Genomic DNA, 27871 nt, shown 5'->3' with positions numbered 1-27871 from the left:
CCCGAGCTTCCCTAGCTCTGAAGCGCAGCAGGTAGCAGATGGTAGGTTTTTGACTCATCAAGGGTCCTTTCTGATAAACATCCCCATGGCACTGTCCAGAGTCTCAGAATCATGTTGTTTAAGTTGTTGTTTCAGATTCTCAGTTGTTTATGAGCAGGACAGCATTTCTTGCTGCTGTGCAGATGCCAAAGTATAAGCCCTCTGTGGAGATACAGAAACCAGAACGACATGTATCTGTGAGATGCTTTTTTTGAAGATGAATACCTAACTACTGAACACCATTTTTTATTATTTTGTCTAGGAAGCATTCCTTGTTCCTTGCTGAAGAAGTAACTCTTCCTTCTGCAATCTTCATACTCTGGACAGATAGATGGCAAGTAGGAACAGGCAAAGCAATCCCTTCTGTCGGACTCAGCTCCCTGCAGTTCTGGCTGGACTTGCATCTTTCCTTAGAATGTATCCCCTGCATGTGTTTTTAACACAAAGACATTGAAAGCATAATAGAAAATGGCTGTGGCAAAAGTACTAAAACCAAGTAGACTTTGACTTATTATTTCTGCTGAAGCAGAGCTGTAGCTGTCCATAAAAATTTCAACATGGTGAGTTAGAGCTGAATGCATAAAAAGTGGTAGTTGGTATCTCATCGTAATCTGATCTAAACCATGCCTAAGTGGTGTAGTCTTTGAGGGAATCATAACATTGTGTTTTCCTGCGTTCAGATGATCAGTAAACATCTCAAAGTTACAGCTGTTCGCTGAAATATCTGTCCATTGTTTTTTACTTCTGAATTTTCCTTCCATACCAGACTGAAATTCCCATTTCATGCTTTTTATGCCCTGTGATACAGACACAGAGGAAATGTGCAGTCACAGTCAACTGTGCTGGTGTGGAAAGCAAAGGAGGGAACTCTGGATGTGAAGAAAGGTGTGGTAATAGTGTGAAGAAGCAGGAGGACAGAAATGGGGAAGTTGATGCTGAAGGGGAAGCTCAGGGGAGTGTGAGCACTCAGGGGCAGTGTCAGGCTCTCCTGATGCTGGGCCTCCTCCTGGATTTCATGGAGCTCAGGGTGTCAGAAAGATGTCCAGGAGCTACCAGACGCCACTCATTCAGGCTCTCACATTTTAGTTACCATGACCAAGCAAGCCAGAGAAATAAAATGCAGGAACAAGCACTGCATATGTGTTCCAACGTGTCACATGTTGTAGACAGTGTGGCTTTGTGGGGTCCGTATGAGCCTCACAGCCAGAAAACATTGTGCTGACTTCCCTGTGGCTGAAAAGTTGCTGCACCAGGCAGATACATGTTTGAAAGAAAGCAATTAGGGAAAGCAGCAATTGTAGCACCATCATATACATATCTATTCATATGTGGTTAATAGCATAAGTAATTCTGGCTGTCTTTTGGGAAATGTTGCTCCTTCTGCGTTTCATTTTCTAATAACTCCCTGACAACTGAGTCATCAAGTTACAATAAAAGAATAGAAAAATATTTTTAAGAGTGAAAATTTTAGCCAGTGTCTGACAGTTATGGACAGTGCTTACTTTCATTGGAAAAATTATTTAGATAAGAACTTGGGACACATCCAGCGTGTGTGAAGAGAGAAATACAGGCATGTCTGTCAGTACAGAAGTGCCTGAAAGCAAGTAGTACAGGAAAAGGAGAGATAAAATGGGGTAGAGTTAGAAATTTGAGTATTTCAGTAGCATTAGCTGCAGATATTCTGTATGTAGCTTATTCTGTTTGTATCTTCTACTCTCTATTTTTGTCCTTAATAGAATACAGAAAATGAAAAGAACTAGTTTTGAAACATTATTGGATCACTAAACTCTAAAGCAGAACGGCCACTATTGTGGTAAAAGACAAGAATTTTGGCATGTTTCAGTTTTCCTGCTGTTAATGCACATCTTCTTTTTGCTATCCTATATGGAAAACATTGGCATTCTTGCTTCCCTGAAGTAATTCTAGTTACTTTCCTAGTTCACAATCCAGTTTGGTTAAATAGTTGCTCCCATTATTTAACACAGGTCTTTTTTAACTAAGGCATCGAAAAAATTGTTGTGCTTAGTATATTCGCGCACGCTTCAAAATAGTCTAAAAATTTACCATCGTTCTTAGCTCCTCAATTTGTAATTCTCCAGTATACTGATAGAAAAAAAAAACCACCATGGGATGAAGAAGAAACTGGAGTTTCTGCTGGAGGCCCTGGAGCCGCATTTTGGCACAGTTTCTCGAGGGGAACGGCGCCTCGGTCCGCGCGGTGCCGTGCCAGCGGATCCGCTCCCTGGCAAAGAGCGCCACGCACCAATGAGCACCAGCAAGGACTCTGGCCCTGTGAGCAGAGAGAGAAGTTTGGGGTTGGTTTGTTTGTTTGTCTTCCTTTCCAAAGCGTGTACTGATCTTTTGATGGCACGTGCTTTACAGAGGCTGAATAGGATGACACGCTTCCCATGTAAACAAGTAAATAAGTTTAGTAATGATAGCCTTGGCCTGGTGTGCCATTAGTCTGGGCACTGTACAGTCATAATGAAGGACAGCGTTTGTTGTGCAGAACTGGAAAATTAAGGGAGGGGAGATCAGACAGCTGCAGCAAAAAGTTAATTATCAGGAAGGATCAGACTGTGTTGGTCAGGCTAAAAAGCACTCTCTTGGCGCACGTTGTTTAACCACCATTCTTGTTGGCAGTGCAAGGCCAGATAAGGAAAAAGATTAAAATTTAGCTTAGTGGACCTCCTCAGAGGTCTGCTTTTCTTGCATATGTAGTGGCAATAGAGTCAATAATGTTGTCAGAGTCCTTCCTGGTGATGGACAAGTGGTTGTAGGCTGCACTGTGCCACGAAATACCACAGCTGATGAAGGCCTAGTGCCTCCTGTATCAGGATAAATATCTTTGTATTGAAAGTGACTCCTCTTTTTTGGCAGTGTGACTGCCTCCTGAGAAGCGGGTCATGCTTTCCCTAATCTCTTTCCTTGATGAGCTGCCTAATGAAGTAGAACAACAGCAGAGTCAGCATAAATCTTCATCTAGGTCTTCACTCCACTCATTGTTGCAATAATTATTAATAATTTATTAGGATCAGGTTTTGGATATCTGAGCAATTACAGTGTCATTCGTGTGGTTTTATACAGCAGCTAGGCCACAGGAGGAATGGCCTGAGCAACACTGACAGAAGTTAATAACTTCTACATTTCCTTACCATCTCCAGGTGCAGGGCTTCAGTGAAATTAAAGAAAATTGCTGAGTGCCTAAAGGTCTGCAGAGAGATCAAGAAATTGTCCACTTCTATTCATGGGACAGTGTTGTTGAAATGGTATTACTTTAGAGCCACTTTGAAAAAAATGTATTTACACTATCTTATAAGTGGAATCTAAGAATTCTTGTTTGTTTGTTTGCTTTCTAATGAAAAAGGCCACTGAATAATTTATATACATTCATTATGACAATTTCAGAGGACTAATACTGTCTAGGTTCCAGATAGAAAAGGATTATTAAAGCTCCATATTAAGGGAACTAAAGAAACTGTTCTCCTGGAAAGAATTTAAATAACAGTTGTGAATATATTTTTTTATTCATCTGGTTGTTGTGCCTGCAGGCCTTCCTAATCTCTTACTGTAGTGACATGCTGTAAAGAGGCATTATAGCTCAGAGCCTTGGTAGGGACAGGATGAACATCCCTGATGGACCAGGGAAGAGAGTAAGAGGAAAGGTCTCGTATTACAGCCTGCCCTGGAGCCTATTTACCCAATAGTTTAATCCTCCCATCAGAAAGGCATTTTTGAAGAACTGTATCTCTTTAATTTCCCCTTCTTTCAAAGGCTGATTCTTTCATAAGAGGAGGTGGGGGAACCCATGGGCAAGGAAGGGGGTGGCTGCTCCTTCCTTGGAGCGCAGAGCAGCAGCCCTGGGGCCAGGAGGAGGGAGGGAAGCAGGGAGGGGGGAAAACATGGTGAGCCTCTGAAACCCCAGTCCTTTGATGTGGTGGCCAAAACCATCCTGGAGACAGCATCTGTGCAGAGGTTGCCACAGCTTGGGAAATCTGGGAGCTCACTGGAATGAAACAGGACAGTAAGGGCTCACCCTGCAAGGACAGAATGAACAAGGGGAGAGGCTTTGTACAGCCTTTGCCTTTCTCTCTGATGGACCTAGCCACGGAAGGTTGCTAAGCATTGTTTGACTTTCTCTATTTGAAACACCTTTTGCTCTTCCTTGGAAAAGTCACTTTATGGAGGAGGTTCAAGCAAATCCACCTCGGAGCCCTAGTGTCTTGGCAGGGTGGAGTTGACAACAGTTGGCTGATTTGGGCTCCCACAGTGACAAGAAGGAAACCAGAAGAGAGACTAAAATCTGTGGCAGCGCATCTTAAAGCATAGCTTTAAGATGCTCTAAAGCATAGCTAATGCTGAAACAAAGCAAAAGCCTGGCATGCAATATATAATTTTTTTAAAGACTAAAGCAGTTAGACAAGGTCATAATTTTATTTCTTTTCCCTTTGCCGAGCTTCTAAAGAATTTGGATTATTTGTGTGGGGACAGCTACTGCTGTTGGCAGGGGGCAGTGCTTCTTTTCACTTCATAACTCTGGTCATGGCTTCATGCAAGGCAAGGCAATCAATGAGGCAGTGCTGTGAGAGCCTGGGGTTGAAAGCTGAACAACTGCAGTAGGAGAATTTTAAGACCTGATGGGTTTAAAGCTGCTGGGGGATTTAAGTAATATTTTTTTTATTTTGACTAATTAATTTTCTAGCATTCTAGTGCAGGTCAACAGCTGAGTAACTCTTTGGACAAAAGGACAGATACCTGTTTGATATGTGTTTTCTTGGCAATAAAGACATACTGGTACCAAATATATATTTTGAGACTGCCACCCTGCCCCTTGAGCTATCTTGTTGGTGCAGTTAAATTTCCAGCCCCCTGCCACCCTGCCCTTTGACTGACATCAGCAGCGTAGGCAGGATGCCACCCACAATATTCATGGGAGCTCTGTTCCTCTCAAATCACGCTGCCATTGCCAAAGCCAAGGGCCAGCACGACTCTTACCCACATTTAAATGGCATTTTCATGGCTGGTTTTTGCTCCCAGGTGACCTGGATACCAAATGTCCCTGGATGCCCATCGGAGCCACAGCATTACTTCTGTTCTGTTTGCTTGTAGTGATCAGTGGAGTTGCTGTGGTCAGGGCGTGCTGCTGATCATCTCTCCTACTGGCAAGAAAGTGTTTATAAACTGTTCCAACCACATGTGCCTAGCAGATAATCTTGGGGAAAAAACAAAGGACAGCATATTTTCATCAGGAGCATAGGGAAACCTTGCAGTGTCTGATGTGCCTTCTCCTCTCCCCATCTGATTTCCAGCTGCCAGATCCTAATCATCTCAGTGCTGCAGCACTCTAGCTCCTCTTCTTCAGTGGTAGCAGTAGTAAGAACAGTAGGACTGGTGCATATTTACTTCATTTGACACCCTCCTTTACCTCCTGACAGCCACTTTTCCCATATTTGCTCTGTGAAGAATCAATAGTTTAAAAATAGAAATGAAGGGAAGAAGGAGAAAGAAAGAACCTGAGACCAGATTCACCCAGGATTTTGAAAAGTCTGGGTTTTTTTAAAAACTTTTACTCTACTAGTGACGTTATCACAGGAGTCCTTGTTGATCTCTATGTGTTTTTACATCATTGTAACTGACTTAACTCTGTTTGTTTTTATTTCCTCTCCCAGTGGAGTTTTTATACTGTGATTTGGCTTCCATGAAGTCTATACGGCAATTTGTGCAGCAGTTTAGAGCAAGGAATTGTCCACTCCATGTCCTGGTGAATAATGGTGAGTTCTGTTTTTTTCTTCACATACCTGCAAGGGAAGATGCAACAAACTGAGGTCTTATCTATCACTTCAGATTTCAAATAGATTATTACACAGCAGGTTACCATAAGGCTGCATTAACTGATATGTCTTTCTAGAGTTAAATTGCATTTTTTAGAGAGATTGTTAGGTGAGGAGTCTGAGCACTTCAATGCTACACCTGCTCATGTTGTTATTGCAAGTCTGGTTCCTTTGCTGTGATTTTTAGCTCTCCAGTACTAAAAAGAATGCAATTATACAGGAATCTTGGCATCTCTAAAAAAAATAAAGAGAAGCTGTACTTTATGCCAGTAGAAAATCTGGCTTTTCACCTTTATTTACTTTCTCCCCCTTAGGTTTTTCCCTGTATAAACACTTGTTTACTGTGGGTGACTGATGAGCTGGGCTGGGGGTTTAATCCACCTGAATTATAATCTGGAAAATTATCCAGCAACCTCAGAGAAGTCACTTCATAGATCCAGGTGCTGCTGGAAAGCTGTCCATAAAACTGTATCCTCAGTGGTCAAAACACAAATAAAAGGATAATATTTATCTTGCATTCATAAAATTATCAAATGAATCTAATTATTTTTAGGGATTTCAGCTTTTGTTATTCACATACTTGGTATCTCATTTTGTATTAAAGCCACAGTATTTTTGGAAGCCAGCCTGTACAATCATTTTCTTCCAGAAACCATGCATGCTCTGCATGCACTGTCCTAAAGGGGAATTTTCACCTGTGTATTTAAATAGGGGAAAAACCCACCAGCAACGATTAAGGTTTTTTTAGAAGTTTACTGCTGTGATATGCTGCTGTTCTTGTTTTCCCAACTATTACATATTCTTTTATTAAGACATCCCAGAGAACATTTTCTGTTTTCCTGCGCACACTTCCATCCTAGTGAGAGCAAATATGCTGTAAATAAATGGGTTTGTTATATTCATTGGTGCCTTAAAGAGCTCTCAGTAACACAAGTAAATAGTGCAATAAAAATTCAAGTGTTTTTTATTTGCTGATTGATATGAAACGTTTGTGAAATGTTCAGTTAAACATTCATTTTTCTTTGATTAGTCAAAAAAGCCTACCATTATTATTTTAATCATGCAATAATTAGAGGTGGATATATAAGCCTAGTTACAGTTAATTAGTGAGTATTTAAGCCTAGTTACAAAGTCTTTCCAGATTTACTTTTCAAAGTCTTTCCAGATTTACTTTTAAACATGCAGAATAAAAACTGTTACACAGATGGGAACAACACTATTTGAAAAAACAGCATTTTATGGGAAAAAGGGGGTTTCAATTCTGTGTACCCATCAGGCATCCCCTGCCCTGCACTAGTTTTAAGCATGAGCAAAGCCAGCATTGTCAGCACTTCAGGGGCTTGGAGGCCAGTTGGGGGAAAAATGATGAGGCTGAAGCAAGGAGGAAGCCCTCTGGAATATAGGATTTTTTCCTGCCCTAGCTGCTGCTGAATTGAGTTGAATGAAAATTAAATATGTCTTCTTATCCAAGAAACAAAGTTGCATGAAAATAGATCTCCTAATGTTTTTAATATGTTACAAGACCCAAGAGTGTAAGCCCAAAACTTCTTTTAAGAAAGGAGTTTGAGACTAAAATTTATTCTGCTTCAGTCCATGTATTTGTAACTTGCAAGAAAGCCGTTTGATTTCACTTATGCTTTTTTACCAAATACACTTGGCACGAGAAATCTGTTGTTTGATAAAATCCTTTTAGAATCTACAATGAAATGAATGGTTCGAGTCATTTTTTTGCCTTAACAGAATCACATCCCAAGCGCAGGTAAAGACTTCCAGAGAATTAGGTTAGTCTCTGGCCATGGCCTGGCAGTGACTCAACTTCTGAATGCTCTTTCCCACGTGTTTTTTCTTTTTTTGTTAAGGTCCTTTTTATTTGCTTTTGTAAAAAATCTGTAGTGCTTAGTTTTGTTACTAGTGAAAGTGCACTTTCACTAGTAGCTTTTGTTTCATAGTGAAAGCCCAAATGTTTCCTTGATGCATAAGAGGAAAATGGACATACCCAATAGAGGAGAAGTGGCCTGATGCAAAAACCACCAGTACTGAGCACAATCAAGACAAGTGCTGACATTTGGGCTATCTGGTTGGGTTTTCTTTTCCCATTTCCCTTCCTTTTTCCTCCTTTTTTATCCTTTTACTTTTTTTTGTTTCAATGCACTAAGGAGGATGATTCAGTCCACCACGGACTGCAGAGCTGGAAGCATTATACTCTCAAAAGCCTCATCACAGTTGCCTGTTCCACTGCCTTTCCCATAGGTTTTGAAAATCAGATTTGCATGCATCCCATGACTTCTGAATCAAACTATCAGCAAGCTAGTAAATTTTTTTATTTCTGTCTTCATAAGACCAAGAATTTTATTATCAGGGCTGTAGTCTTCTGTTACATTTAGTGTAAAAATGCAAGAATTGTTACACTGAGATTGTTGCACTACATACTAGTATTATTTAATTGCTTAAATCTAAATCCTTTAAATTGATTTATATAATCATTTGCATATGTTAGTGAACTTTCCACCTATTATCTCCATGGATATAAATCCTGTATGTATGTGAAGGTATATGATATTCATTGAGGACTTGTGCAAACCTGTCAAAAAGCCAAACATTTGAAGATGACTTGATAAAAGTTCCAACATTTTACAAGAATGCAAGCTATGAAATTAACATTAAAATATTATTGAAGACAAGGGATTCCAAGTGAATTACTGTGAATTCATGTGAATTTCATGTGTAAATTGCACATTTACATGTGAATTACGAAATAAACAGTCAAGACTACATGTCTGACCTAAGATTGTTATGAAATTCAGCAGTTTCTAAGGTCACTGGTGGTTTTTTTTTTAATATCTCTTCATCACTTGGTCTCTATCCCTTACCTAACTCAAGGATTCTGTTGGAAATTAAATTATACTAAAATCCTGAGTTTGGAAGTATTCTCCTAGAGCTAAACATCCAGATCCCACAATAATCATGTGAAGTTTAGGTATCCAACTAAATGGAGATTAGGTGCACTAGTCACCTCATCTTTTTATTTTAGCTTATTTTAGCATGTACATTTAACTTTCTAATTTCTAATTTAAAAGGAAAAATTTGGTTGAATGCACGCATTATTTCAGCTGACAAATAAGGGCTTGTTTTTCCATTACTATGCTTTCTGCATCAGTAATGTGCAGGCTCAGCTCTTGGTTTTTAAAATAAACAAAACATATTAAAAATGCAAATAGAGTATTATATAAACTTTTTAAAAAATATAATGTGCTAATGCTAAAAAGAGAAAAATGCTATGGCATAGAAAACAAATTCATTTTCTGTAGAAAACAAGAAGTAAGCTAAATGGTTGAACTGTAAGCCACAGAACGAGGGATGAGTACAAGCAGTGAAAAAAGCTTTATCTGACAGAAGGTCAGAAGAATGTGTCTTCTGGTCTGCTAATTAGCGTTTGGGTGCTAATTTTTAGTTTTGTTTTGGAAAGAACTGTGTCTCTGTACAGCTGAAAAGCATTTAGCAAATTACAGCATGTACACTAGTGTTAATTATTTAATATATTCCTAAAAATGGCATTGCTGTTAAAATGCATTAGAAAGCCTGCTGTCTTCTTGTGGTTGAAAAAGGGACAGATACTAAAACACTTTGTAAAATTCCACTACCAGCAGTCACTGTTCAATGCCAGAGATGTTTTTTCCTAGCCTCGAAGGCAGTAATTTTCTGTGTGCTAGAACTGTTTCTTAGCACATTGTAGTTAATGTGTTTGCTTGTATGTTGTTTACAGTACCTAATGATCTTAAAACCAACAGAGCCAACACAAAAATCACAAGATATTTAGAGACACCAGGATACTTCTTGATGCTAAACATGCACTGTCTAGCTCATTAACAATGAAATGCCAACTTAGAGATTTCAGGCTGTTAGTAGCCTATTGCAGGCAGACTACAGTTAATGTATTTCAGGTTGGAGCCTATCTAGGGCAATTTAAAATCAATATTCCTGAACTGCTACCTAATTCAGATGATCATGTTTGGTACTTTGTGGATCATCTCAGAAATTATCAGTCTCTTGATAGAATGAATAAGTCTGTATAAGCTTTCCTCTTCAGTTCCCAGAGCACAGTAAAAGCTGTATCAGTAACTATGTCAAATATATATATTTCCTTGTGTTACCTACACACAATCCAGCCATGTGCAGGTCAGCCAGGAGTCCTTTGAATAGTCCCATAGATTCTGTCATGGTTGATCACATATTAAATTATTCTTGCATTTGAGTATTTGCAGGATCAGATCTTCAGAAGAAAAGGGAAATTCAAGGGCTGGAAACAAGGGCCGGTATCAAATGCAAACAATTCTATGCATACTTACCTCCTCACAGGTCATATTTATAAGTTGAATTTACTAATAGTTAAATTGTTTGAAATTATCACAGTGAGATCTATGAAATGATCCTGTCCCACTGGATTAGGTAAGAGCCATCTCCCTTGCCTGTAGCAGCTGCAGGCTACACTGACTGTTCTGATGAAAAGGAAAGAAACCTCAGAGATGTGGAAATTCACTGGAGAAGGCCTTGAGGGAAAGTTAGTGAGGAGGGGTTGCTGTTACTCCAGTGAAACTTGGATTTCATTTAAATTAATGCTTCTCTTCCAGCCACAGAGAAAAGCTGTGGTGAACTCAGGATATGATATTTCATTAAAGTTCTTCCAGTGTCTTGCTTACAACATCATGTTTCATCTTTATCCTTCCTCGAAGACAAATTAGAGCAATACCCAAGCAAAGCTGTGATGGAAGAGTTACAGAGGGATAGGGACAAAGACAGAAGGGGATGAGCAGAAGAACAAATAGCTTTTACGTGTATGTAGTGGATGAGAAGTACTAGACATCATGGGAGAGCTGGGCCTTTGGGAATGGTTTTACCTAGAAAAGCTAATTTCAGGTGGTGAAGAGATTGGCTTACAGTGGATCTTCCATGTATGATGGGAAAAACTGAAAGATTCATAAGGACTTTAACATACAGTATTAACACGTTCTAAAATGAGAAGAAACTCCCAGAGCCGTATTTTTGTTTATGAAGTTGAGTGCGTGACTGATGCCATCTTCTCAGATTTTTTGGAAGAGCTCTCTTTTCGGAGAGCTGGCTGTGGGGAGGCTGGCTGGCTGCTCACACACTGCTCTTCACAGGCATTAGAAGCCTTGGGTATTGTGAGTGGCTTGTCTGGGCACATGTGTCAGAGCACCATGACACTGCTGGCAGAATCCAGCCTGGCTCACTCACAGCAAATGAGGGTTGTGCAATGCCCACGTTCATCTGGCACATGGACTTTTAGCAGCAGTCATCAGCTAGAGATTTTATTATACGTGGATAGCACTTTTGTCTGCCAGAATTATATGTATCTTATAAGAAGATGTCAAATTTAATATAAAAGGTTTATTATTTATTGGAAGAACTAATAAATTAGAGGGGTAACCTTAGACTCTTCGGGTTTTCTAAGAGTAAGGATTTCATTCATGAAAATCCTGATTTTTGTTTGATATTATCTTTCTCTTTCTGATAATTTCCAAAGCTTTTATTTTTCTGTCTGTGATATCAAACACTTTTTGAAGAGGGAAATATCTGAGGCTCCACATGCTGCAGGTTTTTGACCCATTTGCTTTTATGTCTTGAATGTGAACATTTTATCGGTGGAAGACAGATACAAAATTCAGCTATTGATGGATTAGGAAACCCAACCAGTTCTGCTTAAGTGTGTGGAACATTTGCTATTGCTTTTCTGAAAGGCAGGGGTGAGACATATTTTATTTTCACTTAATCCTTTCATAGCTTTTAGGTAAAAATATTTTTATACAAATTGCAAACTGAAATATTTTACTTCTGAGAGAATATCCTATTGAATTAGAAAGCTGTGACTGACTTTCCTATTTTCTGACTGTGAGTGGGCTAACTCACCATTGTGCCAGCTCAAATAACCAAACAGTTACTGAGCATATTTTTAAGAAACAGAGGGGTTATTCGAACCAGACCTAATTAGGAGTGCTCTGATTAATTTTAGTGTAAAATCAAAACCTTGGTTATGGAATGTATTTACTTTTTTTAACTGACACATTTTCCAAGGAACTAGCTTGTGCTGTGTTCACGTGTAGCAGTGTGACCTTGATTCCAAATGTGAATCAGTTTTTATGAAGGTATTACAGCTGGTTTGCTCATGTTCTGAATCTACCAAGATTTTGTTGCTGTTCTCACAGTCCCTGAATGTGGATTGTCTGCATTTTTTCCTTTTCTTTTCTTTAACCTACTGGGAAACTAAGAATTTATTTTTTCTGGAAAACCACATTGCTTTATCTTTGGCACAGCTAATACAGTGCACGTCTCCCTTGTGAACATTATAGGTGGGTCTGGGAGAACCAGCAGCAGACATTACTCAGTTTTCAATCCCTCACTACTTTGCCAGACTTTTAGTGTTTGGGCTAAGAGTTTCCATGCCAATTATTTGCCTTAGGCTGAGGTGTTTTTTTTTTTTCTTTATTTTATTTTGTAATGCCAGATAAAACAGTTTATCTGTTTCCAGGAATGATAAGACAAACATCTTAGGAGTTTTTTTTAATGCCAGAAGTGATGGCAAGGCTTTTTATGAAGGCTGTGGTGTTATCACACAGTGTGGAATTGAATGCAGAAAGATCTTGCCTTTGTGTCAGTGTTGGCTGCATCTTTTGTAACATATGGAATATTCCCCTGAAAGGTCAAGTCAGAAGCCTGCTAAGCACTGCACTTTGTGAGCCACCTTTTATGTGTTACTGTCTGAATATTTTGCCTATACCAAGCACGTCCCAAGTCAGTCCTGAGCAGGTCTTTCTGCCCAAATCACAGCCCTGAGCTGTGGCGGGAGGTGCTGCGTGCAGGCAAAAGCACCAGCACTGAGACTGGGCACCAGCACCCCGTCTGCTCTTCCTGGCTGCCTCTGAGCTTGATGGAGATGGGCACTGAGTCTCACTTCAGGCTCCTCCAGTCTCTCCACTGTCCAGACTGGTGGCCTCAGTCTTCCATGAGATCTGAGACAAGTTTCTGTCTCGTGGAAAATAGACTGTGAAGAGTTTATGGGTGGGAGGAACGAGACAGTTAGCTGGGAACCATCAGGACTACAGAAACCTTGACTGCAAAACATTTGGATTTTCTGATTGAAGACATTTATGGAGAATTAAACTAAGAACATAGCATATAGTCTTGTTAAATATCAGAAAGTTAATAAGAGAGCAAGTACTGAGGTAGAGCTGGGGTGGGTAGTGAGGATGAAGAGAGTCATTAGGCATGTCTGAACTGTAGGAGATGTCTCAGTCAGAGGTTGGAAATGCTTAGACACCATATAATTCACAAGGAAAAAGTCCTTAACCTTGAGGACTGCAGCCTGCATTGGGTACTAAGTGATTGAATCTTTTCTCTAAGAAGGCATTCTTGACTGATCTCTTACTAGCAAGTTTACTGATGTTTAACAGAGATGAGAATTATCGCTCCTGATGGAGAAAGAATTGGAACCTCTCTCCTGCTTGATCATCCAATTCAATAGGGTGGACACTTGTAACTCAGTCACATCTGGTTGATGCTGAAGCAGGATGGAGAAGCTGGGAGGAGCATCAGAGCGACAGAGCATGGCTCCAGCAGGAAACAAGCCTCAGCAGCGAGGGCAGGGTGAGCCAGGTGTGTGACAGGCAGATGCTTGCAGGGTGCAGAGCGATGTGGGATTGAGGCACAAAGGAGCTACAGCGGCTGGATAGGAGAACAGGGAGAAGGAACCTACCATTTGCAGGGAAGCAGAGAGGTAATGGAGCTGATACACATGGAGCTGAGCCTCTCCCCTCCTTCCTGAACACATGCAGTTCCTTGATAAGATCAGTGTGGGATCACTGGATTGTGGTGGTAAGGAAGGAGGGAAGGCTGGCAAGCAGAACACTGTCCTTGGTTCATCATGGCCATGCATTTTGCCCAGCACAGGGAACTGGGGAAGCTGTCAGGAAAGGGAATCAGAAAAGGCAGTGGGTGGTGCAGAGCGTCTTGGGAGTAGGGAGCAGGAGGTGAGAGCTCATGGGAACTTAGTGCTGGAGCAGAGGCAAACTCCTGTGGAGAAGTTGTCCTGGGATGAGGCAGGAGAAACCTAATCCTCTGGAGATGGCTCTTCTCCACAACCCCAGGCTCGGTCCCTTTCCTTTATCAAACCCGTTTTCACAGTGGCCAGTACCTTCCAGAAAGGTCCGTGCACAGGACACTGTTCCAGCAGCGATGCCAAATAGACTAACAGGTGTCTTTGCATCTCCCCAGTGGTATCTATGTGTCATCCAGGCGTCATTGTTATGCCATGGGGTAAAAGTTCTTGCTTTGCTTCATTTTCCTCCCATTTGGCTTTGGAAAATTGCATACACGCGTATAAAAACTCCAAAAGACATTAGGAAATGCAAGAGTCTAAGCTCCCTCTGGGGACACAGGGAGTAAGACAATAACATTGGAAAGCTGCACCAAGTTTTGTCTGGGTTTTTTTGTGTTTTTCTTCTAAACTGTTAGGGATTTTTACCTTTTCAGTTCTCATGCACTGTTATTCTGGCTTCTGTGTGTGGTTCTGTTGAGACTCAGAACATTCCTGGGACACCAATTGGCATGTGGATTGGAGGGTGACAGAGCCACCTCTCCAATGACACTGGACAAACCAACAGTCCATCAAATTTCTCATCCTCCATAAAAGAATGCAAAACAATGAGTTATTTACATAAAGTGTGTGAGAAAGTTTGTTATAAGAATGTAAGCATCAGAAGGCTTAGAAAAACTTCAAAAACCAGGGCGGCAATCACTAGCCAGGAGAGATGCACAGGGCAAGTGTACTCTGGGATTGCACAGCCCAATGGAACAAGGTGGAAGAAGCAATCTGGTACAGGCAGCCTAGCCAGGGCATGCTGCTGTATGGTTCTCCTGTTCAGGTGAGAAGTGGGCCATGTATTTTACATGCAGATACGCCCAGAGGTGTGTTGTTGCATGAGTGTGCAGAGCAGAGCAGTTTTGACATTCTGTGCACTGGGGCTGGGTTGCCCTGCGTGGCTGCACTCCTGGGATTGGAAATGCTGATAAAGGCATCAGCAAAGACAGTGCAAAGCCTGTAGGGAGGAAGGGCTTTGTGCTTTTACTGGAAGTAACTGTCTCCTAATTTTTCCCCTTGGGAACATTTTTGGTACAGTATGTATCTCTTCCTTGTAAATAGCAACAATTGGGTGAATGTGATTATAAAGGTTCCCCTCCTGCTGTGGAGGTGTTATGTGTGTTTGTGGCTGACCTATTGCTTTATCTGCCCAGCCTTTGGCTGTCTGGAGATAAAAGAACTTGTGTGAGGGGGATCTGCTTCCAAACCCTCTTCTGTGAGCCTGGCTGGGAAGGCAGACATTTTGTTCTGTATGTGAAAAAGAGACTTTAAATTTTTCTTTTCTAGTGAGTTTGAGAGAACTGACTTTAAAAACCTCCAAGTAGAGCACTGTAAATAAATCCAGAGGAGTGAAATACTGTATTTTTACAGCTCTTAAAACACATTTTATAATGGAGATGGAGGACGTCTTTGCAGTGGGAGGTATGGGAGTTAGAGCAATATTTGTCATCATCTGCAGTGCAAGCAGGCATAGTGCAAATTTTCCTGTATAATTCAATAAAAATGGGGTCTGTCTGGCCTATAATATTTATAACTATCATAAAAATTTTTGTTATGCTGCATGCAGTGTAAGATCCATTTTGTTCTTTAAATTACATAAGATAGATCAGAAACCAAGAGTTTCATTACAAACTTATAGAAAATCATCATAAATTCCTGCTTACAAAGACAGCTCTCTTGAAGTTTATTCATTCTTTGAGTGAGAAATACGATTATTGATTGCCCAGTCATAGAATTAAAAAAGAATGGGTTTTTTTACTCATTAAAGCTAATTTAAAATGTGCATAATTTGAACATATTATACTAAATGCAGAACTGCAGCACACTGGGATGTGTTGCTATATCTATAAGAACAGTTGTTCAGCATTGTTTTGCAAAAAAATATTTTCCATATTCTAATTTATTGCTACTTCTGCAAAATCACACATCCATGTTTTGTTTAGTCAGTTTTTTGTTCCCATACTATCAGTCTTTTGCCGGAATGTTTCAGCAACAGCTAAGCAATTGCAAACTAGAAGCTTATGTTCAGTTTACTTATTAATTCATTTTCTTATGCCATGATGTTATAAGTGATATTTTAAAACTGAATCTTCTGGAGACAATCTGGCTAAATCAAAGGGGAAGAACATACAAGAAGGTTATATCAGAACTGAGGTGTTTGGCATTAATGGTTTGTGTGCTGCCATTTCAAATTTCACATACACTCTGAAAAAATTATAAGGCTGACTATTGGTAATTAAAACCAGAAAGACACTGAGTTGTTTGGATTCCATATTGGAAGAAAAAGCACAGTCATTCTTAATTTACAATGAAAAGACAAAGTGTTTGTCTTTTAACAAATGTTAATGTTTCAAGTAGTATTGGATTAATTCAAAGAATTAAAATAGAACCAGCTTTCATTTTTGAGTTAACATTTGGGACCCTTAAGTAAAGCTGATGATGTTTCTGGACAAGAGAAAATCAATAGCATGCCACTTTTAGTATCTACTGAATGCTAGGTAGTTAATAATTTAAGAAAGAGAGCTTGCTGCTACACTTACAAGGCTTTCCCTTTTGTTAAGGAAGGAGACAGGTTCAATTGCCTGTTGGGTATTCCTTTGTATACTCACTTTTAGTAAATTAAAAATGGCTTTTCCTCAAGTAAGAGAAACGGCCCTCAGACTACAGGGCAAGATTTTTTTGACAGCCTTGATATGAACTACCTGAAAGATGGGAGCCTTTAAAAAAAACGGAAAAAGTCTTTCAAAGGTGTTTTGGCTTGACATTATTTGAGCAGCTCTTCTGAGGACAGAAAGGGAGTTGTAATAGCACCAGATGCAGGCAGAGGTGATTGTGCCTGCTCAAGGACTTGACCAGAATTTCTGCTCAGGGGATGCTCTTGAAGAATGAGCAAAAGAATATTGGGGAGCATGTATCTTTACAATTGTGCATTGCCTAAATGAAATTTTTTTCTGTCTCCTGACATGAGCTCAGATCTGGGTTTTTTTGCTTGCAGGATGCACAGCACAGATGGTGGAGACTAATTGGGGTGGAGGGCAAAGCCTCTCTGTGTTCTTGAAATCCTGTGCCTCCCTGGAGGTCGAGGGTGAAGTTGCAGTGGCACAGGCATGCTCAGGGCTAATGTGAGCCATGGCAGCCTCCCTGGGTTTGCCTGCTGTTCACCATGCAAGGCTGAACGGCTGTGGCAGCTGTCTAGCACACTTCTGTCTAACACACAGGACAACTTTCTCCATCTGACTGAGCCAACAGAAGTGTGTCTGTGCATGGAGGGGTCGCGTATCGAGCCCTGCAGCAATCCCAGCAGATGCAGAAGCGGCATTTGGCGTGCGGATCAGCCTTGCTGTGCCGGGGCTCTTTTATATTGGCTGACTTTCTTGAGCTTGTATTTTACCGGTGTTGCTGCAAACAGAACTCTGGAAAATTGCTACCTTTCACCTTTTCCAAGTGTCAGAGCTTTGGAGGGCAGGATGGCCTCAGAGATATGCAAATAATTTCCTTGTACTAAGCCTGGTGCTCAGAGATGCAGCAATCTTTCCATGTGCCCTCCAACAGCTCATGCTGAGCTCTGTCTGTGCTGAAACTTGCACTGTAGCAGGCTGAGACTTAGTCTGGGAGCCTGGGGATTGTTCCATCCCCAAGCCATTCCCATCCTTTCTTTCTCCCCAGAAAACAAGAAAAAGTCACAGCTGGGCTTGTCTCTCATTTGCATCTGTCCATAACCTTCATGGCAGTTCTCAGACCCAGCCACTGTTACAGATGTGATTATACACAGTTTGCAGCAGTAAATGACATAGGGAGATGCTAATCAAAGCTTTTGTGGAGCCTCATAATGTAATTTGTGTCGTGTTCCTTTCACTGTGCCACCAGTCAGCATCGCTCATGCTCAGTCTTAAGTTCTCCATTTGCAGGTACGCTGTGTTCCACCCAAATATTTTGTTTTCTCTGCGGCCTTCTTGAGTTTCTTCCCCTCCCACTGCTTCTTCAGTTGCTATACTAAATGGCAGGAAGCCACAGGTGAATCCCTATGGCTGTTTGCCATACTAAAAAAGATCCCCAAAATATCTCTCAGCCCAAGAGACAGCAACAAAGCAGGAACCCCCAGGTGGCAGGAACCTCCAAAACAGCGATGTAGATGCACAGCATGTGCAATTTAAAATGGTCATTTAATATGTGATCATCAGGTCAGGCTGACATCAGGAAATGGGATGTTGAAGGCTTTTTAGTGGGCACATGAAGTAGCATGAGGATTAAGCTGACACTCTGTCACGTCTTGTGTGCTGGAGTGGCCTTTCTGCTGTATCATATTTATGGGTGTTAGAGAGAAGCATCCTATAACAGGATTCTCCTCCATGAGTTATGTCCATCTCCATTTAAATGACAAAGGCCATGTCCACTTGTACAGTAATTAAATTTTAATAAAATAAGAAAAATGTGTAGCATTCAAGTTAATGTTGTAAGTGAGCAGGATAACTATCCCTCACACAGCCTCAGTACATGATATAATTTATGCATGAGCTCAGAATTCTCTGCAAGATGCTGAAATCAACATCTCATGATGGAGATGTGGATACTTATTTTAGACACTGAGTTTGAAAATTGTGGTTTGTGGAAATTTATGCAAAAATATTGCCAAAATAAGCATTGAAAACCTAATTTCAATATGCAGCTGCTTGTAAGCATGGTAATTAAGATATATTGGGTAAATTTACTACATCTGTTCTCACCCACACCAGTGAGAGAGAAGTTGCAGATTTCAGATGTAGACTCACCAGAGCTTTCAACTCCAGCCAGGACCCAGGAGAAAGCTGTCTGGGAGAGCAGGTCTTCTGCCTAGCCTGGTCTTGTCTCCACTGCTCAGAGCTTTGATGGAGGGAATGTTGTTGGGATCACCCAGCTCCCACCTCCTAAAAACACTGTTCACAAATGGACTCACAGTCCTGCAGGGAGGGAGAGAGAGAGTCAGTCAGCATGCTATCTGGATAAAGAAACCAAAGTGAGGGTTTAGACAATTTTCATGTCAGGAATCAATCAGTGTCGACTTTACATGCCATCACCAGTCACTCACTGCTCTGAATGCTGTTTACCCTCTGCACGTAGAGACCCGTACTCCTTCTAGATTGCTGCTCCTCTGAAATAAATCAACAGGTTTGACCTCTACTTTTTCCTTCAGCTGGGGTGATGCTGGTCCCTGAAAGGAAGACGGAGGATGGGTTTGAGGAGCACTTCGGCTTGAACTACTTGGGACACTTCCTGTTGACTAACCTCCTCTTGGATACGCTGAAGCAATCAGGAACGCACAGTCACAACGCTAGGATCATCACTGTCTCATCAGCCACCCATTATGTAGGCAAATTGCACCTAAACGACTTACAAAGCAGGTACCGATCCCTTTTTGGTATTCCCTGATCTGTATAATCCTGTGCAGATTAAAACGCAAGAGAATTGTTACTGACTATGAGATGGGGTTTTGTTGCCTTTTTTTTTTTTTTTAAATACAATTTATGGCGCTTCTCAAGCACTTGTTTATTATGCTTAACATTTGATCAAAGCTTGCAGCCTTGAGCCAAAGGTACAAATAATTTATAAATTCTGAACGGCGCCTCTTATTCTGGACTTTGAAAACCTCACTTTGCTTTCTGATGCTTATTCTGCGGTGATGCTTGTGGTGCGTGCGGCGCCTGGACTCGCCACTAGCTCACCAGGGAGAGACGCTCCGTAACCGGGATGTTTTGAAATGGCTCGGGTGGATGCTAATAGACCACATCCCCGGGAGGATGCCTGCACGGAGCCCTCAGATGAGCTCACACAGCCGCCTGTGGCTGCTCGCTGCCTGCCGGCCGGGCAGGGATGCTGCCGGGGCTCCGGGGGCGCAGCTCGCCCTTGCCGCCCATCTGCCTGGCACAGCTGCCGTGCCGGCCCTCTGCCGCTCCTGCCCTGCCCGCTGCTCCCTCTGCCTCCGGCCTCCGCCTGCTCCGGCTCTGCTCTGACAGCCCGGTCTCCGCCCGCGGCTCCTCACAGCCCCGCTCCATCATCCCCAGGCACCCCCGGCTGTGTCCGAGCCCCGCGGTCCCTGCCCTGCCCCGCCGGCCTGGCCATCCACTGCCGGCGCTGCACCCTGGCTCTGTCGGTGTCACACCCTGCGCTGCCCCAAGAGCTCATGGAGACCCAGACTGCGGCCACCCCGGGTTTTTAATCCAGTCAAATGGGCTTAAATGCATAGATGACTTCTGACCTCCTGCTTTCATCCAGGAGAACTGTGGGTGAATGTCTGTGGGGTATTTCTAGCGTTAGGAAGGCATCAAATGGTGTGGTAAATGTCTCTGATGTCATACAGGAACCGCGTGGAGTGGTTTAGTTGGCAGAGAAACAGGCAGGATAGCTGAGATAAATTTGAAAATTTCCCCATGTGGTCATGCATGGCAATCATGTGCTTACTAACAGGCTCGAGCACAGCCTGCCTTCTGGGCTCCAGAGAGCTTCTGCCTGCCTGCATGCAGCCAGTCTGACTTTGGTGTCATTTCCATGAAAATCTGTCTCCCTCCTTTGACAGGGACTTCAGCAGGTGATCAGAGGTACCCGACCCAAGGTTTCATTTCCGAACAAAGACTGGAATTATAGGGCTGGGCTGTTTCCACTGCAGACATTTTACATGTGAATGCTGCATTAGGCATGTCAAACTTCTGATTACATATTATGGCATCAGTTTTATTACAAGCCATTGTTTAAACCTCTGCAGGGTAGTCACAATTTAATCTCTTGCTTGTAAAACAACCACAGGAAATTACCCTTACTCTTCACTTGATGTGTGTAGTCATTGTTTCTGATGGCCATGTGCTGGATGGCACCATGCAAGGGAGCTAAGGGGATTAGTGTTTCTTTGAGCTAAAATGTGGAATGCAGAATTAAATGTGACTGTTCTGTGTCTCTAGATAACAGTAGTTTCCTTGATTATAGCAAGGCCTTGTACTGTGCCTCTTTAATTTAGGATCACCCCTGTCTTTGATTTGTCATTATTAACTCATATATTAACTCAAACCAGAAATGTTTTGATTTGGAAAGTTATGGTTGAGCAAGAGCATGACCAGTCTGACATAAAGAATAATAATATACCAGTGAGATTTACCTGCAGCTTTTGTGTCCTTTACCTTTCAGCATTATTGATGTAAGAAGGGCCATAAAAGATGACAGACTCTTGACTGATTTTGCCTGCTCATTCCCACACAGATGCTCTGAATCATTCAGAGGTAGCAGTGGTGCCTGCACATATGCACGCTAGTGAAACCCAGAGTGGGCTGTAAATTCAGGTCCAAACCTCTCCTTGGTTCAGGTGTAAAAAGGTGATCCTGGGTATTTTTTTTAGCCTAACTGTCAATAAGCCCCCACTCAGGCAAATAGTTTGACATCTCCATAGACAGTGCTGCAAAAACCAGTGAGATCACTTGTGTGTTTGAGTGTGTCCCTACAGCAGGAGCAGGGGGTTTAGCAGGAGGACTGCTGGGGGGTATCATAGCCAGGCATTGCCTACTCCACAGGGCCCTGGAGACGCCTTGTGATTTAGAGCAACATTCAGGAGATTTAATGCATGTGCTAAGGACACCCATGGTGAGCAGTTTCCTGGTGATGCCGTATCTCATTTTTACTTCTTGTGTGAATGGGAAATAATTCTAAAAATTTTCAATTCTTTTAAAAATTTTTCTTCTTTGTTTTGAGTTGCGCCAGTTGGCCATAATTCATTTTACAACTTGGGTGTATGTTCCCAGGTTGGCTGGCAGTCCTAGCCTAGCAGGAAATCATCAAAAACCATCTGGAGTCGTTATTGGAGGAAGGGGGATGTACTCTGTGCTGGGCAAATTACTGCTGGCAGCAGGCTGAATTGTTTACCAACCTCTTGTCCCATTATTCCTAGATGCTAGTAGGGCTAGTGTCCTGACTAGAGATGAGCGACAATACTGGAGCAGGGATTCATCCATCAGCATGGCAGAGAAGGAAGGGCAGAAGACTTGTCTTGCCTTAAAGGAGACACCAAACTGAGGTTCAGTTCTCTGCTTTACCACAGACTTTTCTGTGGAATCCTTCTCCCACCCAGGAGACTCTGGGTTGGCAGTCACGTTTGGGGCCATTTCTCCTCATTGCTTGTACTTGCTGCTGAGAGATCTGATCTGAAACCAGCCATCATCCGTATCAGAGACCACAGGGCAACTGCACAACAAATAATTGTTGGAAGGCTCGTCCCATGAACAGTGTTAAATGAAGCTGGTATTACTGTCCTCCATGTTTCCTCTTTAGTTTGTTTCCTGCCATTTTACCAACCTGATTTATCCCATGTTGCTCTGGTTAGCTCTTTTCAGTGGGATGGTTAATTTAATTTTGTCTTTTTGGATTTTGCATTATTTTCCTTCCTTCCTTGTCTCTTTCTTCATGCTTGCCTGCTTTTTCATCTGTCTTTTGAGCTTTTTTGATTAAATTGCTTTTTCCCTCCCTATTTCTTTTTTTTTTTCCTTTGAGGCTGTCTTATTTCTATCCACCAACTTATCTCCTCCCCTCCATTTATCTTCCTCTCATCTTTTCCCCCAGCCCCTCTCCTATCTCTTCCCTATGAATGCCATTTCTCCCCCTTCCTGCCCCTCCTCTTCACACACACACACACACACACACACACACACCAGAGGAAGAGACGTGGCATGGGCACATGAAGGCAGGATAGAGCTTGTTCCAAGCAGGCAAGGCACAGCTTGTTTCATGTGTGTTATTGAAAATGCAAACGCACAGGCACAAGAGCACTGACTGTTCTCCCAGTTCTTTTGCTGAAGGTTATAAATGGGGAACATCAAACGCCTCTGTGGTCTTTTAGATCCAGACCATTTTCAACAGCAATCACATGAGTCAACAAGGGGATCCCTAAGGCAAATCATTCCCCTTCATCCCTACTTTGAACATGACTGTTTTCAGGGAGGTGAAAGTTGAAGAGAAACACAGCCTATCTGCAAGCATTTCCACAGCGGTGATTTCAGCAATTCCATGCAGAGGGTAGCACACTGGCTGCTCCAGCAGCTCAGCCAGCATGGCCTTCTTTCCTCTTCTGCCTGCCTTTAATAATCCTTTCTAAATTGAGAGGAGAAAAAAGTATGGTCATGAGAGAATATGGCTGTCTGGTTTTAGCAAAAGCTTGAAGAATAGTGTACCTCCACTTGGGTTGAGGTAGGCTTGAGCAGTGCACTGGAGTTCATGGTGCTCTTTCAAGGCTGAGGTGTAGGAGTGCCCTACCTACCAAAGTAAGAAGGTATTTTTAGGAAAATAAAGAAAAAAAAGACCGTATTCTCTTTCCCAGACTGTGGATCACACTTGAATCTGCTCCTTTCCCAGGGGTTAGCATCTTTGTGTGTTCTGTCTAGCTTTTTCTCCATGACTAACTATTCCTTTCATCATCCTCTCTTTTTGCATACCAAATGGGCCCTGTAAGGCTGTGAATCACAGATCTATGAACTCCCCAGCCACAGTAACACAGCTCCTTTTCTGGTTCACATCTCTTGTATATTCAAGAACAGTTAGTCACACTTTCCTGCTCCCTTTCCTCTGCTCTCCAAATGCAGAAGGAGCTGATTTTTTTGAAACTCTCCAAGCTGAATATAATATATTAGATATAATTTCTGTATTTTTCCCTGTAGCCCTAGTGCATGAATCATGTCAGAGACAATAGAAGTTAAATGAAAAGAATTGCAAAATTCCCAGCTGCCACATGTGTGTCCTAGCTGGTGTAAAATAGGATAAACAGCTCTGCCTTAGACCTAGGAAGATTCTGGAGAGACCAGGCAGCTCCAGTTCATCTCCTCTGTTAGGCAGTTCACAAAGAACTGCAACACTGGAAGTGTTAGGTACTGATGGGAAAATCTGTCTAGCAAACTGTCTGGAGATCTCCTATCCTTGGATGAGGGGTGTCCTTTATCCTCTCTTCTTCCATGTATGTGATGTGATTTAGTATTAAGTTTGGGCAGAAAGTTGAGGATTTTTTTTCCATCAGCATTACTGAAATTTTGGAAAATATTTTCCATTAAGAACAACTAAAAGTTAAGATGTTGAATTACTTTGGGAAAATATGTATCCATTTTTGAAACCAAAACATTTGATTTCAGTGTTCTAAAATAAATTTTAAAATTTATTTGTAATTATCCCTATGAGTACTTTGGTATTCAGATTTTGAAGTATGAGAATAAAACAGAAACTTGCAACCTTTAATTTCTAAACCATCCTTTTCAAGTATCTCCATCAGTTTCAAATTACTTATTCTTTTTTTCTCTTAAGCTGGACATTTGTGTAAAATAGATTGGTTTTTTAGTAAGAATGGTTTGATGAGTCAACATTTGTTTCCAATGAAAGGCTTCTATTTTTTAAACATCCCAATTAGTTCCTTCAGTGCCTTTTCATTATTGATCTGTCACTTAAAGTTTCTTAAATCTCTCTGATTGGAAGAACTGGAAGAATAACATCTTAAATTCAAAGAAAAACAAACATGAAACTTTTGTAGCATAGTAGTAACATAGCACTGTTGGGTAGATCTCTATTTTTTTATATAATAAAGGAAAATTTGTAAAAGGAAATAGGAGAGATTTTCATTATTACCCCTTTTTTGTAAATCCAATTTAGCCAGTACAGAGGTCTTTCATCATAACATATAAAGAGCTGTGTCACTGGACTGTTGTTCAATAAAATGCTGGGAAAAATACAGAAATAGTAATCATAAAAGATTGTTCTTGATCATTAGACAGATACATATTATCATAGGTTTTATTTAACTCATGGAATATATGGTTCTGTTTGAGTTCTGCTGTTTAAGCATCTTCTGCATGATGTCTTCTGTTGCATCCTCTGGTTCTATTTGCAAGATAAACCATGTTGCCTTCACAGGACCAAATGCCAACTGCAGTACAGTACTTTATTCATTTAGACATGTCCTTCCTGCAGCAGGTTATCCAGTTTTCCTGTACAGAGTTAGATGATAAGTATTTAAATGGTTACTCCACGCACATAAGCCCTTTTTTGCCAAATACTTCTGTATAAATGCAAAAGGATTTGCTGCTTTGCAAAATGATCCCTTGTGTTTGCAGCGATTAGCATTAATTGCAAAAATTGACTGGCCTGGAAAATGAGTGTACTGGGGAAGGCACAGATCTCAAATTCTATAAGTTAATTTAAAAAATAAATGGGCTACTGTATCAGCAGACCAATTCATCAATTCAAAAGACAGAGTTCTAGCTCAAATGCATCAAGTGTTTTATCCATTCTTATCTGTCCCTGCAACCAATGACAAAGAAATATTTAAGTCAGGATGCCAACTTCAGAAAGCTTTCATTTTACATTCATCAATGTATTTTCATTCTGTCTAATCAAAATGCTTTTAGGGTTGATTGACTTCTGGAGAACAATAACAGACTGTAACACTGATAACACAAAGTTAATGCCAGACTCACATGTATTTGGGGATATTAAGTGTAGCTACTTTGTTGTCACAATGTTAAATTCCTTTTTGTCTAAAAGAGTTGTTGTTCTTCACAAAGGATTGTTAATATTAGTTATTGGTTTAATAGGACAGGGTGTTTCTGAACTAGTTCAAAACAGCAGCATGCTGGGAAGTATGTGAGATATGGGTGCTCCTGCTGCCCAGCCTCTCCCTGCACCATGGCTTGGGTGGGAGAAGCCAGCTCTGTGTGGCATTCAGGACAGTGGCTCTCACAGATGTGCTGTTTTCCAGAGAGACAAAACGGCTCTATGGTAATTTAAAGTTATTGTATTGCATTCATGTGATACAGAGGGCAAAAGGGACTTGGAGAACTGGGAGCGGAGAGAGAGCTTGATGCCCTTGAGAGGGGAAGGTTAGTTTAACACCTTTCTGCCAGCAAAGAGACTCATTAAGGCTGAATGAACCTTAAAAGTTTGGAGTTCTGGTCTTGGGTGATTATTCCAATGTTTTAAGCATTTCTCTTGATTGCCTTAACTATCACCATCCTCCCTGTATCTTGTCAGGGGAGTTGCCCTTTGGGCTGCTTAGCAGCAGAAAGGCTGGCACACATGCCTGGAAATACCTGGCATAATGTATTAAGAGAAATGATCAAAACTACCAGCTCACCTTCCAGAAACCCCCTCCAGGTTCAGCCCTGCTTTGCTCCTGGTTCTTCATAGCCATACATTCCATGTCTTGCCACAAGCATTAAGGATTATGAGGCAGTGTGCAGGGAGCTGAAGGCAGATTTCTGCCTGTGTGATTTGTTAACTCTTAACCTTTTCTCTAGTCCTCATCCTAAACCTCTTTGTTTAGAGAAGGAGAACTTGTTCTGTTCAAAAGCAGGCCATGCAGTTGAAACCCACACCTGTGAAGAAAAATTGGTCTTTTGATTAAATCAAGCTCTTGATAAAAATGTGTTGTGAAAACTATGGTTTTTAAGTAAAATGAATCTCTGTAAACATAAAATACTTTAGCCCCCAGGAATTTTATAACTGCCAGAATGTCTGATACAGTCGTAGCTTTGTTGCTCCATTTCTTCTGTTCTCATTATGTGTTGGGTGCTGTGGTAGCCCAGCCTTTCTTGCCATGAGAGGGGCTGAACACAGCAAAATCTCAGCTTCCCAAGAGGAACAGAGACTGAAGAGCCTTGTGGCTCACAGTGGCTTTAGGGGAAGCTCAAGAGCTTTTAACAGTGATGTTAAAGGAGAGGTGGGCATTCAGTACCTGAACTGCCACAAAAAAATTCATCTATCAACCAATCACTCTGTCAAAGCAGTACTTTCTTTACATTCTTTTTTCAGTGAGGGCTGGGGCAGGGCAGCTCTGTGACTGTGTTGCTTTTTCAGGACATGAAACCTCTTGTCATTTCCTGGAAAGCTAAACCTGCCAGATTTCACTAGGTTCTGGCATGTCTGCAAGTGTAAGAGGTCTTAAGCATTCTGGTCCCAGGCCATGCCATGCCCCTTCTTATGAAATGCTTGGTTTTCTATTCCAGATCCCTGTTTACAGTATTCCAGGGTGACACAGTGTTGGGAAATTTATAAAGTGAACCCCAAAACTCAGCTCTAAGGCCAAATGGTGCAGAAGGTGGTTGCTGACACTGTCCTTTACAGTGCTTAGAAATAACCACTTTGCAATGCTGGCTGTGGACTGCTTTGTATCTTACTCCTTTCTTAGAGGTTTTTGTGTTTTGCTCAAGTTGGCATTTTTATGTTCCTCAGATAAGACCCTCCCTCTTCACAGGCCCCCTTTCATATTTAAATCTCATTTAAATCCCACCTGATTTCTGACAGTACATGAGTGATGCTGTTGATATACAGTCTCACAAGAGCAAAAGCCTTTTATGCTGTGTCTGGACTGTGAGTCATTTTGTGGATGCAGAATACTTCCACATTTTAATTCCTCTGGCACATGCTGGCATTCAGCTGTATCTCCTCTTTAACCTAGGAAGGTCTTCCAACTGAGGAGAAGGCTTTTAACAAATAGCTCTCTTTTTTAACTCATATACTGGGAGTTAATCACTTTTATCACTCAGATTTAAGCTGTGATGTTCGTATTCTCACTCCATAAGAAAACTTCTAAAAAGCAGAAGTTGTTAAATTTTTTCAACAAGCAGAAACTTATTTCCAAAAGTATGTTGTGCCAGACTTGCTAATTTTTTGTTATTCCTGTAAACAAAGATTGGTGACATAGCATTTTCTGCACAATAGTTATAGATATCTCAATGGGAAAACTATTTTGCAAGCACATTTCCTCTGGTAAGACAGACCAGACCTTCAGTGTGGTTAATATTTGCTCTTGCAGAATACATTCAGCTCCTCCTTAAAGCCAAGGCTGTGCAGTGGGTTGAGC

General features: G+C 41.4%; 1 protein-coding gene across 1 annotated transcript in view; it reads left to right on the top strand.

Moving 5' to 3' along the window:
- Positions 1–27871, top strand: part of DHRSX (dehydrogenase/reductase X-linked) — a 162296-nt gene that overhangs the window by 96778 nt on the left and 37647 nt on the right. Inside the window, exons 4-5 of the mRNA XM_084226572.1 lie at positions 5709–5810; positions 19193–19400. Coding sequence (XP_084082698.1) covers positions 5709–5810; positions 19193–19400 — 310 coding nt within the window. The remainder of the gene's footprint in view (positions 1–5708; positions 5811–19192; positions 19401–27871) is intronic.

This window comes from Fringilla coelebs (genome assembly GCF_963513975.1).
Source record: "Fringilla coelebs genome assembly, chromosome: 2".
Taxonomy (NCBI): domain Eukaryota; kingdom Metazoa; phylum Chordata; class Aves; order Passeriformes; family Fringillidae; genus Fringilla; species Fringilla coelebs.
Note: the sequence above shows the minus strand (reverse complement) of the source record. Positions and strands in the feature narration are given on the sequence as shown.